A 20,250-nucleotide genomic window follows, 5' to 3' on the forward strand; every position below is an offset into this window, starting at 1 on the left:
TTACTTGGCATTCTGCAAAAAAAAGACAAGCAGCACAGGATACAAAACTTCACAACATTTTTAATGCCAAGAATTGAATGCACATTTTCACACAGTTTTTCTTCAACCATACATAATGCAAAAATATATAACAGAGAAGAAAAAAAACTAGGCTTATTTTTCATATAAAATCATAGAATAAAAAATATACCTGGGGGGGGGGGTCATTTCCGTTATTCCCTACTAGTGAGTTCCATCAGTGGGCCCTTAAGGTGGAGTGGTTTTAAAGCCATATTATTGTTCCTAAAGTTCCTGTGTATAAATACCATGATTCTAATCACTAAATATGCCATAACCTGAGCTGAGAAACAAACACTGTGAAGCTTACGACTACTAACCTCTCATCAGTAGCAACAGGTGTGCATGTTCTGTGATTTTACGGAGGCAGAATGATCCACTCTGTAGGAGATCTCCGCTTGATCAGCACAGTTGTGCGATGTGTGGAGAGGTGCTCAGTAAACATTATTCCAGTGTATTCTTGTGTACATACTTAAATACGTCTGTCATATCTCTAACTACAATTCCTCAAAGGTTTGGGAGGAGAAATGCATTTCATTACAAATACCACAATTGCTGCAACATATCTTGTTGTCCTGTCAAATAGTAACATACTACCACTCACAAATAGGACCAAAACTTGTCAGATATTTTGGCTTGAAAGAGGCCAGCCCATGTGTGCCACATTAACTCCAATAGCACTACAGGTTATAAGCTTGTCGAATGTTCAATGTGTCCCGTAGCATCAGGTCCCGGAGTCGCCACAGCGCATCAGCCATGGTGGTGTGCGCTCCCTTGCTTTTCAGCCAATGGGACGGCAGACGGCTCTCCTGTTCTTTGGTCATGCGAGCATCTCTTCTTTCACCTGTTATGCACAACGCACAGATGTTACCGTCTTGTCACAGGCTGTGTGTATATTTTAGAGCTTTTTGTGCTTTAAGAAGATAGGACAGTTGAAAGTGACAGATAACAAGTAGGAGAGAGAAGTGAAGTGGGGGTAGCATCTGGAAATGTCCCCTTGGACACTTAGTTCCACATATGTTTGGGATGCGGCCACTTTTGCCACAGCTCCGCACTGTTAAAGAAAAGAGAAGAAAAGAGAACCAGCTTACTTTTGAGCGTCTGGTCCCATTTGCTGATGGTGGATGAGTCGGCCCGCAGGCCCTCGATGTACTTGAGGTAGGCCTCGGAGTGCAGGAGCCGCTGGGGCTTTGGTGGCGGGGCCACAAACATGGGGGTGCTGGGCTGCTGGTGGGCAGGGACCCCCATCTGGCCCTGGCCTGGGTATGGAGGGGGAGGCTGCTGACCCGCAGGGTAGCCACCCATCTGAGCAATAACCAAAGTACCATCCGCATGTCAGTCATGTTCAACACACACACACACACACACACACACACACACACACACACACACACACACACACACACACACACACACACACACACACACACACACACACACACACACACACACACACACACACACACACACACACACACACACACACACCACACACACACAAGCTATGTTTAATACAATTTGGCAAACAGAGGTAAACATTTGTTGTGAATAAAACATTTCAAATTGTTTGCTTTAAACTCTAAGCAAAGATGGCAAGCAACAAGGCCATTGCGAAAAATGTTCACCTCCATTTGCCGAATATGAATGCACCTTTCAGCTTCAAACACCACTAATTTAATATATCCCTCTGAGGCAGAGTTGGTATTTTGTAAACCACGTGAATCAATATGAGAACGCAAAAATTAGCAAAAAAGAAGTTTGGGTTTACCTGAACGGCGTAATGGTTACCCGGGCCTGGACTGCCGGCCATACCGTTTACTCCTGGTCCCATCATGCCTGAACCAACCACACCAAATCAGATCAAACCAGGAGGACACGGCACAATTGAAAATTGAAAACCAATAACATTTCGAAATTGCTGTTTTTGGCTTCACAAAGACATCAGTCCAAGAGAACTGTTGATGAACACTGCAGATTATATGTGGGGACGTGAGTTAGTAGTTCATATATATAGACCCATTTACATTATATGTAATAATTATTAGTAAATTCATGCAGTGAGCTTCCCTTTAAGTAAGGATGTGGTGTTTTGTGAGGAAGAAATCAGCTTTTTTTCAGCAGAGATATTTAATTTGGGCAAGTAGACTCCTCCTAACCAGGTCAAGAGACCACCAAGCAGCAGCTGGTCCCCTGAGGCGAGGCCAAGCTGTTTGGACCACGCGACCAGGGTGAGCACAAGCCATCAGAGTGGAGGGTGATTTGTGAGAACCTGGCTGGTAGCTTTGCTGCTTACCCGGATGTGGCATGCCAGGGTAGCCAGGCATGCCCAGTGGCAGCTGGTGCTGGTGGGACAGCGACATGGGCACCCCCATGGGATGAGGTGGCACACTACCCATACCCATCATGCCCTCATGAGGAGGGCCCTGCATTGGCATGAAGGGCGGGCCATAAGGTCCCATCATGCCTTGGGTGAGGAAGAAGAGACAAGACAAGAGATCCATGCACTGAGGGTCATGCAGATGACTATGAAGGACATGCACTATGAAACATAGCATTATCAGTAGCTACCTTCTAAGAGCCATATTATGCGTTAAACAGAGTATATGGATAAGATAAGAAGACTGAACATGGAGAGGAAGACAAACCAAAATGTATATTTTTACACTTTTGAGTTAATATAGCGATGCAGTCATGCAATCTGTCTTATAACGCAGGCAGATGCAGCGTTTTGGAATGACAAAAAAATATATTCTAATAATACTTTGCAAACTCCTTATTAAGATTCATTCCCTAAGAAGAACAAACACTTCTCAAAAGGTCAGATAGAGTGAATGAAGGGGTGGGGGGTGGGGTTGCAGGGAGGTGTTGGAGGGTGCCCAAAACGCTGGCGCTGTCTCTGAGGGTACAGGGAGTTACCTGACATGGGTGGCATGGCCTGGTTTAGCATCCCCATAGCTGTGGGGGAAGGCGCAATGCCCATAGCCCCCACTGGGGTACCTTCTCTCGGGGAAGCCTGCTGCTGAGCTGCCCTCTCCCGCTCCTGCTGCTCCACCAATTTGGCTGCCCGCTCTGTAAGAGACACACACAATTACTTTATGTCATATTACCACAGTGCAACTACTAGTGGATGATGTTTGGCTCCCTCAACACCTTGCCTGATGGGACGCAAATGAAAACAGCTGGACAGGACTCAAACTATCATAGCAGTAGCAGCAGTAGATTCTACCCATGAAAAGCCTTACCCACACCTTTTTTCAAGGACCTTTCAATTGGCCAAAATTCAAGGACCAATCATCTCAGTTTGAGACTCTGATCATGGTTAATTACTGTAACACTTGATAATTTTTCTTATGAGAAGTAGCAGACTTCACCTAAGCTCACACAGGGTTCCCACACTTTCTTAAATACCAAATTCAAGGATCTTTTGAAGGACTTTACAGGCCCACTTCCCTCTAATTCAAGGACCCGACAGGTTTCAGACCAAGATAAAGGTTAAAATAGTTCTCATTATGAAAATCTATCAGGCTTTACAGAAGCTCACGGACAACAGACAAAACAGACTCCTGCCTTTTCAAACACAATAGTATAAAAATTCAAGCGCTTTCAATGACCTATGTCTATTTTAGAAAATGTTCAAAGGCTTTTTGAATATTTCTCAAATTTATAAACTTTCAAGGACTTAAAGGACTGGTGGGAACCCTGCTCACAGAGAAAAATTTGAATAAGTGTAGACAATGTAATCTCTTGCATTTCCTAACACAATATACATACATTCAAGAACTTTTAAACACCTGTGTCTATTTATGTTTATTTATGTGTATGTATATAAAATTATTCACCTTATTGATTGTTCTGAATTTGTTTTCATATGGTTCTGACAAACGCATTCAAGGCCCCGTGGGAACACTGTTCACCAGCCTCACCTTCATACTCGGCTTTCTTCGGTGCCTCCAGGTTCCTCCACTCCGTGCCGACCAGGCGACTAAGCTCGCCGAAGGAGAAGTCCGGGTGGCGGGCCTTGATAACGGCACGCATCTCGCTGCTGAACAGAATGTATCCGCTCATGTTAATCTTCCTCTTAGCGCCCTCCTTTTTGGACAGACCCTTTATCTTTGGAGTAGACTGAAAATGAGAGAGAGAGAGAGAGAGAGATACACAGAGAGAGAGACAGACAGAGACAAACCATGAGTACAATCCTTTTGTGAACACATCTGTGTGCTCTAGAAGAGACAGATTCAGGATAGAGGGTCAACATCAACCGTCAAAGTGGCAGACACACTCTTTCTCTGGTATTATATATTTATATACATGTACATATACATATGCACTGTTATAAAATATAGTTGAGAGCATTTAAGTCCTGTGAAAACCAAGGGAAAGCCCTGAAAGAGGGTTAAAACCAGAGGTGCGTTCAAATTCGCAAACATAGGCGAACATTTGCAAACAGGTTTCTGTTTGCCTTAAGTTTTTGGTGAAAGAAAACACTATGGTGTATCTCTTCTAAGTAGAGGGGTAAACTCTATGGTGTATCTCTTCCAAGTAGAGGGGTAAATTCTATGGTGCATCTCGTGTAAGTAGAGGGGTAAACTCTATGGTGCATCTCGACTAAGTAGAGGGGTAAACTCTATGGTGTATCTATTCTACATGTGGTGCAGAGTCCCTCAAAGACTGGAGGAGCTGGGCACCTGCGGTGGCGTGTAGGGCATGTCTATGTCGCTGGCCATGGATGTGTGCATCTGGGGCATGGAGGGGGTCGCCGGGGCCTCCTCATCCTCCTCATCGTCCAGGTCATCCAAATCTTCATCAGCATCATCCATGTCTGCAAACTTTGCCTCCAACTCCTCAATCTTTTTGTTCAGAAGTGGAGACGGCTCTTTTTGTGGAACAATAGGCTTTCTAGATAGTCAGCAAAGACAGGAGATTATGAAATGTCTACTATGAGTTGGGATGAAGGTTAGGAGGGAGAAAAACAATTAGAAGTAGAAGATGAGTAGAAAGTTGCTTCACAATAGTTTTGAAAAGATATAAATACTAAGTACCTGAAGTAGTAGACCTCGTCCTCCACTACTTTGGCTGAGAGGGAAAAGCGCTTAAGTCCCTTAAACTTCTTCATCTGCTTCTCACTCTCAATGTAGCGGCTCTCACAGACCAGCACCTCTTCCTCAGCGTACTCCGTCGGCCGGCACGACAGGAAGTCCTTAAAGGACGACACCACACACTTGCCTGTCGAGAATACAGAATGATGTTTAACATTGTTCAAGACTACTGGTAACTAATGGGGCTTTGTCTAAAGGTAACATTTTAGACTGTGACAAAGAGCAAGAGAAGAAACTAACGTAGTTGAATGGCTGAAATGCTCATGAAATATATGTTCAACATTACCCAAGATACAGGCCATTGGGCAAGTTTCTTCCAGCTGGCTCAGGAACACCTCCCTCTTGTAGAACATCTTGGTGGGCTCATGTTCTGTCTCCTCAGGGTAAATAAAGATTGGCCCAAAGAAGAAAGCTGCACCATTTTGCATCCACATCTTCTCAATCCTGTCAGCAGACAACCCAACAGACAAAACAAAATCTTTACCACAGCATAAAACTGGCGGCTATAAGGCTTATCATATCTTAACTGTTACATAACATAAAATACATTTATTGGTAACATAACTGGTATATTGAAACTGGAATTGGAATACTGATAACACGTGGTCCAATAAAACATCCAACTAACCTTCCGACCTTGGGTCGCACCAACCCATGAGACCGAACAAAGACGCAATCTCCAACCTTGAGCCACAAGTTGTTGATATGTAGCTGATCATAATACTGGCAGCCTGGGTCCCCATTGGGCATCTCCACGGGAACATCCTCTCTTTCCTACAGAGATGAGTATGGTTATAAACTTGTTTTTTTGTTGTTTTTTTTAAGTATACTTTTTAGGGCTGTTAGCCTTTTTTACTGATACAGGGCAGTGAAGAATGACAGGAAGTGAGTGGACCAGGAAATGACCTGGCTCGGACTCAGACCCAAGGTGGTACAGAAGCTGTAACCATTTGCGCCACAGTGCCCCCCATGGTGAAGTTGCTTTATAATAGAACAATGATGTCGATTCATTGATGTGGACGTCACACTGACCTTCTCAATGAAACCACCGACGCCATTCTCTACTGTTTCCATCAGCTTCTCCTGGTCCCGCTTTGAAGCGCTTACGAACATGGAGGCCACACGGACCACAGGCAATGGCACGTCACGTGGCACCATCCTCACCGAGCTAGCCGGCATGGTCCACATCTTTATCTTCTTGAAGGATTTGGTCTTGGTGGTGTAGCGCGACTCACAGACAAAGACATCCTCCGGCCTGAAGCCTTCGGGCTGAAGCTTGAAATAATCCTGAACAGAAAGAACACACGGGTTAATTCACTGCCTCTAAACCACTGTTAGTCATCCCTTCCATCACTCTGTTAAAGGAGAATTCCAGCAATCTGGGGGGAACATGAGGGCTCATGAATATGCACTAAGTGTAGCACTGTAGCTGCCTGGCAACTCTAGCTGTTGGTTGCAGCAACTCGAGCTAGGCAGAACCGATTGTTTCCAGGGTTTTTTCATACCAACAGTACTCCTCAAGAAACAGAGGTCTATGTGGAAAAATTGCCAGAATTCTCCTTTAAGGTGAATAAAATGCAACCCCCCCCGAGAGAGCTACTTTACCTTCACAAACATCACCATGCACTTGCCCATGATTTTGCTGACGGGGAGGCGGTTGTAGTAGTCACTCTTGAACACCTCCTTCTCCACGAACTTGCGTGTGGCCAGGTGGAACGTCTCGCCGGGCCTGTAAAACCAGCAGCCATACAGCCACTTCTCTCCTGTGGCACGTAGTGAGAGATGGAACATTAGGATGAAATGGGGAAAATAAACAAACACAGCGCAGTAGAATGGCAGAGACGTAGAATGGCAGAGAGAAGTTCGAAAGGTTGAGTCCAAGGAGCTGAGAGTCACTGTGGTGTTCTTGACAAAAGTAAAAACAGGAGAAGAGGAGAGGAGAGGTGAAGAGGAGAGGAGAAGAAAGGAGAGCAGAGGAGAGAGTTTAAAGGAATGGATGTGTCTGACCAATGGGACTGGACTGGTTTAGGGGATACCAGGACAGACTAAAGGCCCGTACACACCAGATACGATACGAAATAACAGTGCGAAAATGCGAAATTTTCGCACTCAAAGTGTACACACCAAGTCCGATGCGATTATTTTAATATTTCGCATTCTATTTCGCGCTCACATCACGCAGGTTCACACAGCGACTTTCAGTAAGCAGGGAGAACTCATAAAATCATCAAGATTTGAAACAGATTATAGCCTTGATCATTCATGGAACCGTGCATTGGCTTGAGAGGTGCTAGGGAAATTAAACCTTATACGATCCTTCCTATCCCTTGTCTACTTGTGCTATTGTGATAATTGTGCAGTCGAACCACTGACGGAACACATATAAGTTGGTTGGGCTCATTAGTGCACCCATACACCCACTACACAACACACACACAACCAGATTCTATAACGCTAGGCGGGAAGGGACATGATTAACGTGGGCAGTAGCCTAGTTCAAGGAGGATACGCTTTTATAGAGTTAAGCATTCTTCCTTGAGAAAAATTTGAACTCCCGAGTCCGGGTAAATAGACGGACACAGAGAGCAGCAGGGAATGACAAGCTGATTTTGGGCTGAGCTTAACGTTGCGCTCTGCCCCACATTGAGCCCAGCCCCGATCTGCAAGCTGCAGCCAGGGGTACTTGCCCGCATACTGGACTAGAGGTATGCCATTTGGGCGGACTGGTGTAGCCTAACAAGTTGTAGGGTACGGCCATAGCCTATATCATGTAGGCTACATCTCACGAAACCATTTTACACGCATGCAGAGCTCAAAATGTATCTGCTAAGGAGCGGAGGCACAGAGACAGCCTGTAGAAATGAGCATGGGATAAAATCGCACTGCTGCAACAAGTGGTTAAAATTGATCAGCTTGTATGACTTCAGTTATGAAGCTAAAGCAAAGTTAACGCACCAGGAAATGTGAGGCAAAATTACGATAGTGGTAACCCTGGACATAATGCTGTTTTCAGCAGCATAGCCTATCATGACCTATTCTTAAAACTTCCATTTCCATGAATGCATGTTGTAGTTTTTCATGCAAATATGTGCAGTGAGAAGCTCTCTGTTCACTGCTGTAGTGAGATTTCATTCTTTTTGGTTGAGTATAAAATGGGACGGTGGTAAGAAGTGGGGAAAGCTGTCTGTAAGGAGTTTGCACTACGTAATGAGTTTGTCAGGAGTACTCTTGAACACCTGAGAGAGTCTACTGTAATGGTAACTTTGGCATATAGGTCTATTAAGGAGACTAGTCATCGTGAGCAGCAGGATCACCCAATCTATCAGCTTTTTTTTCTGCTCGTCATTCTATTGTGACATCAATGGAACCCTGCAAAATCATTATTTGATTGGTCGACAGCTCCTTTTCGCATGCGAAATTTCGCATGAAATGAGGCCATTGTGAATTTTTTTTTAATCGCTACGAATGTCATCCTCGGTGTGTACAGACTAATACGAATGCATGTGTTTAATAGGCTGTGTAATTTCGTCCAAATATTTCGTCCGAAAAATCGGACTTGGTGCCCTTAAGATAGGGCAGAAGAAACGGAAGCAGAGAAAAGGGGGAAACAGAGGGGGAGGGGAAAAAAAAAAGAACACTCACCTGATTCATCCTGCCACAGCTTCTCGATGCAGACGATGTGGGGCTGCAGGTTGGCCTCGGCCGGCTGCACGTAGACATAGTCGCCCACGCTGTACGTGCTGTTGTCAAAGCTGCAGTCCTGGCTGTAGGAGCTCCGGGGTCCAGCGGGGTCTTCCACCTTCTCCGCTTCTGCCAACGTAAAGCAAGACAACGGAGAAATTGGTACTTATTCCCCTTGTCGTTCAATTTTAATGCACTGGGTGCCCATTTAGTGGCAAGGTGTATCGGAAACTGACAAAAAAAATTCTGTTCATTAGTGAATCAGCTTTTAAACAAGAGCCAGACAATGAACCGATGAAAGACAATCACAATTAGCCTGACTGCTTCAAGGCTCTCTGTCGCAATTGCTTCAGTGCACCAATACTAATGATATGCTTGGACATCCTCACCTTTACTCTCCTCCTCCTTCTTGAGTCGATCCTCCTCGATCTCTTTGGGCAGTTTCTCCCTCTTCTCCTGGTCCACGTCGGCGTTTAGGTGTTTGGAGGTGTAACTGAGGGCCGGAGACATCAGGATCTCTCCATTCTTGCACAGCTCATCACGGATCTTTACAAAGAAGTGCTGCAGCTCCACAGAGTCCTCAAAGATCTCCGAGTCAGTTCTGAAGAAGGACATCCGACACTGGACATCAGTGCTCTGGCATAGTGTGCTCTCCACAGCAAGTCACAGTTATAGATGACTAAGTGACTCAATGGGGGAAAAAGATTGAAATCTATCTATCAATCTATCTATCTATCAATCTATCAATCTATCAACTATGCCCTGAAGAAGGCCTTATGCCGCTACGCGTGGGCTTTTTTAACTGGTCCATTTAGGACACGTCATTGTGATTAAAGACATTTTAATTAAGGAGTGCCTTTTCTCTCTTTATTGACAGTTTGTTACCTTGAACCAAGAACCAAGAATTTTTCCTGTGGATTAAGAGCACGCCACAACCTTCAAATCATTGAAATCGATCTATTATACATTATAACACAATAACAGGCCCATTTTGATTATTTTTGTCCCTAGTACAAATTTGGACCTTAAAAAGGGAAAATAGCTTCAAGGTTAAAAAAATAACCACTGCAAGAGAAGGCAAACATGACAACCTTAGAGAAGCTGGGACTGACCTGTTGAGGCGACGAGCCCTTTCCAGCACCTCAAACACGTGTTCCTGGAAGACGTCCAGACGGCGGTAGCGCCCGCGCTCCACGTTGGCACGCACCAACTCCAAGCTGAGGGGCGGCTCCTCTGGCCTTGACGGGTCCACGGCGGGGACCTCTGCCAGTGAGTCGCTGTAGCAACGGCCCTCGTCGTCCTGGTGACCCATGACAGACACAAACAGGTTCCGGAGGAGCTCGCGCACCAGAGGGGCCGCGCCAGCTCCCGCAGAGCCGGTGCCTCTCCCTTGGCCTTCGTCGTCCGCCTCGTCCTCCTCCTCCAGGCGCCGGCGGGTCTCCAGCAGCTCGCGGTGCAGCAGGAGCGCGTCGCGGTAGATGAGAGACTCGGGCTCGTTGTAGGTGCAGGCGTTGTGGAACATGAGGGCAAAGTCCTCGGCCAGGGCGTCCACGTCCTGGTAGCGGCCGGCGGCGATGTGCGAGCGGATGCGCTCCATGTCCACGGGACGCTTGATGGCAGCGTAGTAGTCGGGCAGCTCGGCACGTGACGGCAAACGCAGGAAGACGGTGCTGAGGCGCCGGCCACGGGCGTCCGTGTAGCCACGTACGGCCTCGTACAACTCGGACAGGCGGTGCTGCAGGGGGGTGGTGTGGGAGCGCACCTTCTTAGGAGACACTCCTCCTGCACTCCGGCCTGGAAAGACATGAGGTGCAGAAGGTTAGGGCAGCAGCAGCTACTGACTAAGTACAGGTACAATGACACAAAGGCCCATATAAACTATTATAAACGCTGAAGTGTATCTTAGTAGGCTAATGACACAAAGACAATATAAACCTATTAAACACTGAAGTGTATCTATTAAACACTGAAGTGTATCTTAGTAGGCTATTGACACAAAGGCCCATGTAAACCTAATAAACAGGTAGTTCTTAATAGGCTGATGACAGAAAGGCAATATAAACCTATTAAACACTATTTATGTCTTAGGCCAATGACACAAAAAGCCCATGAAAACCTACAAATACTGATGTATTTGCTAACAGATTAATGCAAAGCTTAAATCAACAACAATTCTGTGACTTTAGGTTATCAGAAATATTCAAAACTGTTACATGTAATAATATGGCCCACGCCTAATGTCTGGCATAGTGCCCGAGAACTTGAAGCTCTGCTAATGGCACGCATGAAGACCCACATAAGCCCAAGAACCCTCAGGTATTTGCTAGTGCACACTTACGTAATTTCAGTTTAGGAGAACCCATGTCATCCTCTTCTGGCACTGGGCCCAGTTCCTTCTTCTTGTCCTTCACAATCTTCTCCAGAACGTCCGCATCATTATACACCTGTAAACAAACAAACAAACAGAACTAATTAGTCATCACTGTTTCAAGTCAACACATTCCTCACTTTTAGAGTGCACTGCTAAATAAGCCCTTATGGGCTTTGGTTAACAGTGTTTATTCACATATGTATCTGTGTAACATAGACAAATATTAGAGAGCAACAGAGAGAGAGACACACACACACACACACACACACACACGGCTAAGAATGTGTTTCCATCGCATTCCTATCGTTTTTGGTCAATAAATAACCTTGCAACCCACCTGAGAGCCCTCTTCATTGTAGTGACGGGCGTTGCGGCACATGAGCTTAATGTCATCGATCAGTGCGTCTTCGCTGGTGTAGCGCTCGGTACGGATGTTGTGCTCGATGGTGCGCAGGTCCATGGGCTGCAGGATGACCTTGTAGTAGTCGGGGTAGTCCTTCTTGGAGGGCTTGACCATGAAGAGGTCACAAAGTCGCCGGCCGGTGGCAGCCTCCCGAGCCTCAGTCACTGCTGCATACAGAACCTTCAGGCGGTTCTTCTTGGTGTTCTTCTTATGACTGTTACAGATCCACAGCGTCGGAATGGTGCCAGTTATTATTATGCATGTTTACAATGTATGTTTATAATGCAATGTATGTTTACTGTGGTAACTCTTAATTTAAGTCCAAAACACTCTACTTCAGGAAACTTGTGTGAACAATAGTTTAATGGTTTGCACTAATCATAGTCTTAGTTGGCTATATTCATACAGACTGAGGAATGCCTTAATGTCTGATCTACCTTTTCCTCTTGGCACTGCCAGTGTCCGGTGGGGTGGACAGCATGCTGTCTCCATCCTCATCACGCACTTCTCTCTTCTTCATCTACGAGACACGCGCAGCAGAAAAACAACAAACATGAGACACTTTTCCTTTTACCCCTACACACACAGTTTTGCACTGACCCCATTTCCACAAGATAAAAGATGCAGATAGAGGAAGATAACATCAGAACAGTCACTTGTGCGGAGATAGGGATGGAGATGAAAGGACGGCTCACCTGGAGGATCTGCTGTAGCCTGTGGGCACGTTTGTAGATGTTAGAGTTGGGCACGTTGTAGCGCTTGGCGTTTTCAAACATCAGGTTGAGGTCCAAGTCCATCTGCTCCACACCCTCATATTCCCCATTCTTCATCTTCTCCCTGTGGTCCGACACAAGATGCATACTTAGCTTTTATACTACTACATATACTACTAGCAGGAATCTTTCTAAACAAAAGTAAAGTATCAGAATATTTAGTTGAAATAAAATGGGAACAAAAACCAATGGGATCCAAAACAACTCTCCCCTACTTCTACATTCTCTGATCTCATATGAAACTAAAATGCTTGTTAAACACAACCTCTAGCAGGGGTATAAAGGTACATATTCGTACCAAACTGTTTAGGCACAGGATGTTAGGCTCAGTACAGATGCAGTGTTTTCCACAGAATTGAATTCTATTTGTGGTGGTAGGTTTGCAGAATTAACTTGAATGCAACAGTTTTTAACAAATTAGAGCAGCGTGGTTATGATGCAGATTTAGGCACAATTTAGCCAGTCGGCTTTTATGCCAACAACTGCAGGATTGTTAATGTTTTCTTTAAACGTGCATGTAGGTTGTTGAGAAACAAGGAGAGGCTGTGCAAAGGTGCACATAGCTCTACTATAAACTAATTCCATCCAATTTAAATAGTACAACATGGAAAATCATTGTGTGGTGGTCAGTGTTGATATTGTGGTGCGCCACCACAAATAAGTCAATGTATGGGACTGATAACACTGATGTGTACTCAAAATGAACCGAACCGTGACTTCTGCACCAAGGTACATACTGAATCGTGACTTTAGTTTACCGTTACAGCCCTAACATCTGGGGTCTCTGAGGTGCCCACCTGATCTGCTGCAGGGAGATGGGCTGCTTGATCTGCTGGTAGTAGTCGGGGTACTCCCTTCGGGAGGGCAGCTGCAGGAAGGGCTCGGCCAGTAGCTGCCCCTGAGTGTTGCGGGCACCACGGATCACCTGGTACAGCAGGAAGACTGGGTCACCTGAGGACATGCGCGAGTGCCCGCTCTCAGCCTCCGCCTCGCTGGCATCGTAGCGCACAGATCCTGCAGTGCAGCAAAGCGCATTAGAAAAGGAAGCTCAACTGCACAAACCACACTAAGATCTACACAATATACACAATTTCTTCAACAAGGTAGATATGGACATAGAGATATTCTATGACATCATATAAAGACATCATTATGAGCTTCTCTGTAATGTTACCTGCAAGCATGGAGTCCTCGTCGCTCTCTGAGCCGCCCTGCAGACTGAGTGTGATGGCCGACAGACGATCTCCCTGAGCTGATCTGCGGTTCCTGAGAGAGCACACACACACAACTTAAATCACAGTATTAAAACGTACTGTAAATACCTGTAATCAGCTCTTTCTTTTATTACATTCAGAGAAGCCATTTGAGGGCTTAAATGATACATAATTTACATGAGCATGGAAATTAACATGCTAATTCTTGAGGATAGTATTTGTATTCTGTTTTTGTTCTGTGACAGTCCAGTCTTTCACATTTAATGCACACAGACAAGAGAGCAGCCACTACAGAAAAATGCTTCTCCAGCAAACAGCTGAATGCTACGAAGTGTTTACTTTATGAATGCTATGAACAGCTGAATGCTATGAAGAGTTACCTTATGAATGCTATGAACAGCTGAATGCTATGAAGAGTTACCTTATGAATGCTATGAACAGCTGAATGCTAGTATGTAGTTACTTTATGAATGCTATGAAGAGTTACCTTATGCGAAGACTGGTTTTGGTGGGCTCTGCTTGCTCAAGTTCAGTCTTTCTTTGAATGAAGATTTTCTTGATGGCATTTGCATCCTTGTGCAAAAAGATTGATACATCATTTTTAGTCAACTTCAAAAGAAATGGTATGGTGTCTATTTTCACCAGTTTTGGCTTGAGAGAAACACTTACCTTGAAAACTTGGGACCCTGGTTCATTGTAAGTTTTGGCATTTTTTGTCAAAAGATCAATGTCCTTTGACATGGCGTTGACACTTTTGTAGTATCCCAGCTAGAAAACAGATATAACATGCATAACTACCAGGGTGACTAGGCACAGTTATCAGGATAAGATAAAAACAATCTTAACCATTCAATCTTGATCATTTTGGCCAATATCAAATTTTAGATGTGTTGAAATAAGATAATGAGTAAGTTATCTGATATATCCAATATGTTACAACCTTATCATAGTATATCTTTACCTACCTGTATCTTCTGAGCAATGGAACGCAAGTCGATTGGTTCCTTGATTACGGCATAGTAGTCTGGATATTGCTGGGGGAAAAAATGTGTTGGCATGACAATATGGCACAAGTACTAAATGTCAAATCAACCCACCTCATACATTGTTAATCCAACTAGTTCTATGTTATGGTTGTGTGAGAATTTAATTAAGAAAGTAAAACATAAAACAAAAAAAACCCTGTCTTATATTAACAAATCTTCAAAGGTTTGAGAGGACAGCAAAGCTGTTTGAACAGATATTTTAGGACTATATTTCTGTCTGGGACCAGCTCGTTAACATTAATGAATAAATGCTCCCATTGCAGACTGTGAGAGGCCCCACCAATTTGGAAGGCAGTTTCTGGAAGAGTTCACTGATGACGCGTCCTGAGGGGTCGGTGTATGAGACGATGGCTTCCAGCAGCTGCTCCAGAACCTCCTTCAGACTGCCAGCTGGAGTCTAGCAACAGGTCAAAAGGACATGCTGATTACACAGGAAGCTTATGAATAATCGCCCACACATAGTAAAGCACACCACATCACAACACACTAAATAGAACAAACCTAACCACAGACACATCTCAAAAACATCCTGTGGTTTCTTTGAGGGATAGCCAAGTTGATAAACAAAAGACCCCTTTTTTTGGCCATAGAACAACTTACCACTTCCTACCAATATCACAGAATCATCACACCCAAAAACACTCTCCTTTAACCATTTCTCAAACATGCAGCAAAAGGAGTTCAAGACATTCTGTCTAAAAACAATGTCTGAATCTATACTTGCTTACCTCATCCTCTGCAGAGGTCCCTGGGTTCTCTGGTGTGTCGTCCGCGTCCGCGTCCTCGTCCTCGTCACCGTCACCATCGTCCTGCTCGCCCAGCAGATCGCTCCGCGTGCTCAGGTAGAGCTCCCAGAGCCTGCAGGCTGCACTGTACTCTGTACTCTCGCGCTGAATGTCACAAGGGATGCAACTGCTAACTTAGTTGGTAAACCACCACAACGGTTACAAAAGTTTAGTCATGGTTTGCTTACAGGCAGAAATTCAAAAGCATGCAGTTGCTAGTTAGTTGGTAAACCACCACAACTGTTACAAAAGTTTAGTCATACTATGAATCATCACATCAAGAAGAAGAAGAAGAAGAAGAAGAAGAAGAAGAAGAAGAAGAAGGATGCTGGGCGACTAGACAGGCTAGTAAGGAAAGCTGGCTCTGTCGTGGGAGCCGAACTGGAGTGCATCACTTCAATATCAGATAAAAGGACCCTGAGCAAACTGATCAACATCTTAGACAATGAATGTCATCCACTCCACAGCACTATTAAAAAGCAAAAGAGCTTGATCAGCTGGAGACTTCGCTCACTGCCATGCACAACTGAAAGGCTGAGGAAGTAATTTGTCCCCAGGGCCATTGAACTGTGCAATGCTTCACTAAAGGGAAGAGGAAAGATAGACTTCTCTGCATAGTCTGTCTGCCTCTCCACCCTCTCCACGTTTGAGTACTGACTGCCCACTACTGTTTTACTACTGTCCACAGCCTAATGTTTCTAGATCTTATTCTTGCACTGTTGGACTACTTTTTGCACCTTCACCATGACACTCACTCTTTTGAGCACCTTACCATGCACACAGAACTCCAGGACTACTGTTGGACTACTTTTTGCACCTTCATGACACTCACTCTCTTGAGCACCTTTCCATGCACACAGAACTACAGGCCAGTCACGGCAAGTGTCTCATGCTTGATCACCCTCAAGCACACTATGGATTTTTTACATTTAATTTATATAGTATATTTAGTATTTAGTTTTGTTAGTTTTCTTATCTTCTACTGTCTCTATTGTACAGTGGAGTTTTGTTATATGTTTATACTTATATTTACCATTTCTGCTGTAAATGCATGTTGTGTGTGATGTCTGTATGCTACTGAGACCTTGAATTTCCCCTTGGGGGATCAATAAAGTATCTATCTATCTATCTATCTATCTATCTATCTATCTATCTATCTATCTAACTAACTGTATACAGCAGATAGTTACAAACGTTTGGTCATGGGTATACTTACTAGCTGACCCATCAAAAGGGATGCAGTTGCTGCTATCACTAGCCCATATAAAGAGCACCCTGATCCTCATCACAACTGACCCTCACAACAAACTGTTACAAAAAGGTTTAGTCTTCACTACCAGGTAGTAGGTCTTTGCATTGCTAATCATGAGCTGGAAGTCTGCCGTGAGCTGGTCCACATCCTGGTACTCTTCAGTCCTGATCTTCTGCTGGATCTTAGTCAGATCTATGGGCTGGGACACCACCTCGTAATAGTCAGGCTGGTTCCTGGAGTGGATCACAGACAATATTTTTAGTTTACAATCAGAGCAAAAGACTTTGTCAAGTATTGAATGGAGTATGACTAAGCGAGGCTATCGTACCTTCTCTTTGGGGCACGAATGAAAGGTTCACACAGCAATCGGCCCTGCTCATCCTTATGATCTCTAACAGTGCTGTACAACTCCTGGCACACTGACATCTAGGACAGACAAACACAAATTAGACACTTAGCAATTACTGTTTTGAATCGAGGTATCTTTTTTTTAAACTCTAGGCCAACTTCCAAGAGCTTACAATATCATGCTGTTAGTCTGTAAGCAACCAACCTGATCAATACCCGGGCCACTGGAGGCTCTTCTCCTCTTATATGCACTGCCTGGGGTGGAGGAAGTGGACTCATCAAAGTCTCCTCCACTTATGCTGCTGGAGGGAGAGGTGGCTCGTCGTCTTTTGGATCCCATTGTAACAATACCTGCCAGGTATGCGAGGTGATACATCACTTGATGAACTTTATTGTAAGTGCCTATTCTACAATAACAGCAAAAGATTGCATGTACAGCCTGCACACGTGCAATCGCTGTAATGTCAAAACAAACACACAAGCCGACTGCAGACATCAGGTTACAACTCAAAGAGTCTCTGCTTTGTTAGTGTCATAGCCTACACTGGCGATTCCCGTTTGTAACCTATTGCATAAGAAAAAAGTCAATTTTATGTATCTAATAAATACATTGTGGCATCATGTGAGGTGCTTAAAATACAGATCAATAACCGATGCTAGAGAAAGGCCGCTTATGCGCTACTGACCTATATTTTAGAACAAAAGCTAACCAGCAACCTATCCTTAATTCGCAGCATACATCAACAAACCAAGACACAAGCAAATGCAAATACATGTTGAAAAAATAATTATAAACATGGAAGAAATGTTCTCGTTAGCATTCTATTCAGACAGCAGGGTAACATTCACTCTGACTCTCCAAAGTCCTAACTGCTAACTCACGATGATGCTAGCACAGTTATAGCACAACAATACTATCAAATGTCATAACTTTGCAGAAAGCTAATAACCGGATAATTTATTTTCAAGATGATTCTCAGTGTTCTGCGCCAACGTTTAACATCGACTTTTTAGCTGGTGTGTAAGACGGAAGCCAGCAATGCACAACTTTGCTCTAACCATTCAAGTTTGTGTTGTATTATGCTAGCAAGCTATTACAACCATACAACAATGACTAACGTTCCACGGCCATTGCAACATTGTAACTGCTAGCTAAGTAGAAATACAACATAGTTAACGTTAGCTATTACAATCTAAAATAAAAAGACGGATTTTTGAATTGAAGCACAATTACACGATTCATCACCTGAAGTCATACATCCACAAAACTAATATTAGAAGATATATTTACCCGTATAAAAAAAAGTGGCTAGCACACAGCGATGGCAACAACTAGCTTCATGAGAGCTAGAACCCTATTTGCTTGAAGATCCGTAGTTAGCCTACAGCGGCGCATTACCGCCCCCCTGTGGTTGACTGTATCACCACTTTGATGTTTGAAATCCAGTTACCGTATGAAGGCTCTGGTTTGGTTAAAACAGCGGCTTTACAGTCGACTTAATCTCCAGGGATTTTCTATATTCTTGCCTCATTCCGTGCAGTGCGCTGTAATAAATTATAGGCTATGGGCTATCTTTCAAATTCTTCCACTTCAGGAGAAGGTGGTGGATTTCAGGAGATCTAAGCCACATAGGCCTAGCTGCCGGTCTCCATTGAAGGGGCCAATGTGGACGTGGTCAGCACATAGGCTTATAAGACTGGGGATACATATGGACAATAAACTGGACTGGTCGTTCAACACAGATGCGCTGTGTCGGAAAGGGCAGAGTCGGCTTTACTTCCTGAGGAGGCTGCGGTCATTCGATGTCTGCAGTAAGCTCCTCTGCATGTTTGACCAGTCAGTCCTTGCCAGTGTCCTCTTTTATGCTGTGGTGTGCTGGGGATTCAGAAGAAGAGGGACGCTGGGCGACTGAACAGGCTGGTAAGGAAAGCTGGCTCTGTTGTTGGCATTGAGCTGGAGTCACTCACAACAACTGCAGAGAAACGGGCCATGAGTAGGAGGCTGGCAATCATTCACAATGACCACCACCCCCACTACACAGCACATTAAATAGGAGAATGTTCAGTGGCAGACTTCTGTAACTGTCATGGTCAAGACAGGTTGAGGAGGTCCTTTGTCCCCTGGGCCATCCAAATTTTCAAAACCACACAAAAGGGGAGGGGAGAAATTGACTTTTCAGCATGTGCCTGTCTCTCTCAGCCCCTACTACTATCACTTTGTCTGCTGTAGCCTACACTATCTATCTATCTATCTATCTATCTATCTATCTATCTATCTATCTATCTATCTATCTATGTATCCTTGAATCACAAAGGCCTGTTGGCTTAATAGACAGACGGAAATTAATGTAATTAAATACAGAAAGGTTTGCCTATTTTCAAACCACATAACTTATAGTGGCAGCAGATAATACCAAGAATCATCACTAATGCCAGTTGATGTTGTGACTCCATATCAATTGTCAAGGCTAGCGGTCTTCTCACTATTAGTCTTGTTTTTGTCTGCCCACTCTGGAACAGAGTGGTGGAATAGGTCTATCCTGGTTTATTTGTGCATATTTGGTCTTTCCATCAGTGGCTTCTTGAGGCTGAGGTTTTGATCTTTCCTCCCTGGCACAGAAAAATCAAGTGCGACATAGGAAGTACATGGAAATCTCTAAAGGACAAAACCATTCCCAGGTTTCTGAGGTTTTTGGTTACCTGAAGCATGTTATTGAGAAACCTTGTAAACACTGCAAGGAGGAGGCCTTTGTCCTCGCCACTAATGCAGTGTAACTGCGTACAGGCATGGGTAAAGATGTGGGTCATTTCAGGCATAGAGCCGATCATTATGGAGCATGTCAGACTCTTCACACAATTCTTCCTCTTCCACCTATCTTACTCTTCCTCTCCTTCCTATCCTTCCTCTCTTTCTCTTACCCATTTCCACTTGCTACCCAACTGATCTTGTATTTTCATCCACTGTTGAAAATGCCATATTATTTACTGGCTGGCAAATGTATATAAAACATGTAATTGCCAAAATGGTGATTATTGCTGTGCCTATTAGGTAGCTTATAAAAGAAAATAGTTAACTGTCACTTTGTATTAAATTGACAGATCTTGTTTGGATGGACAGTCACTGGACAATGCAGAAAATGCTTAGGCTATTTGAAAAAATCCATGGAATAGCCTATCAATGGGCTACCTCTGGGATAGTTGATCCCAGTCTCACTGCACTAGGC

The 20,250-nt window shown here is 44.3% G+C and overlaps 1 protein-coding gene across 3 annotated transcripts; it reads right to left on the reverse strand.

Moving 5' to 3' along the window:
- Nucleotides 1–42: 42 nt before the first annotated feature.
- On the reverse strand, nucleotides 43–18,371 carry pbrm1l (polybromo 1, like). Of its 3 annotated transcripts, XM_076268917.1 has the most exons (30): nucleotides 18,318–18,371; nucleotides 17,232–17,377; nucleotides 17,007–17,104; nucleotides 16,764–16,911; nucleotides 15,370–15,531; nucleotides 14,922–15,038; nucleotides 14,561–14,629; nucleotides 14,265–14,363; nucleotides 14,083–14,168; nucleotides 13,556–13,647; nucleotides 13,179–13,395; nucleotides 12,304–12,445; nucleotides 12,046–12,128; nucleotides 11,543–11,822; nucleotides 11,173–11,278; nucleotides 9,947–10,628; nucleotides 9,224–9,435; nucleotides 8,796–8,963; nucleotides 6,759–6,916; nucleotides 6,186–6,440; nucleotides 5,782–5,927; nucleotides 5,440–5,597; nucleotides 5,097–5,280; nucleotides 4,743–4,953; nucleotides 3,981–4,179; nucleotides 2,974–3,126; nucleotides 2,351–2,521; nucleotides 1,826–1,893; nucleotides 1,149–1,362; nucleotides 43–901 (listed from the first exon to the last, which is right to left on the reverse strand). In XM_076268917.1, the coding sequence occupies exons 2-30, from the start codon at nucleotides 17,364–17,366 to the stop codon at nucleotides 738–740; spliced, it is 4,977 nt and encodes a 1,658-aa protein (XP_076125032.1). In that variant the 5' UTR covers nucleotides 17,367–17,377; nucleotides 18,318–18,371; the 3' UTR covers nucleotides 43–737. The 3 variants fall into 3 exon arrangements, with proteins under 3 accessions (XP_076125032.1, XP_076125035.1, XP_076125034.1); XM_076268920.1 differs by lacking the exon at nucleotides 2,351–2,521 and having other exon boundaries at nucleotides 3,055–3,126; XM_076268919.1 differs by lacking the exon at nucleotides 2,351–2,521.
- Between the last annotated feature and the right edge of the window lie 1,879 nt (nucleotides 18,372–20,250).

This window comes from Alosa pseudoharengus, unplaced genomic scaffold, assembly GCF_046254945.1.
Source record: "Alosa pseudoharengus isolate Yale_2024_CS ecotype anadromous, Long Island Sound unplaced genomic scaffold, YU_APseudo_1.1 YU_APseudo_1.1_scf_5, whole genome shotgun sequence".
NCBI lineage: Eukaryota > Metazoa > Chordata > Actinopteri > Clupeiformes > Clupeidae > Alosa > Alosa pseudoharengus.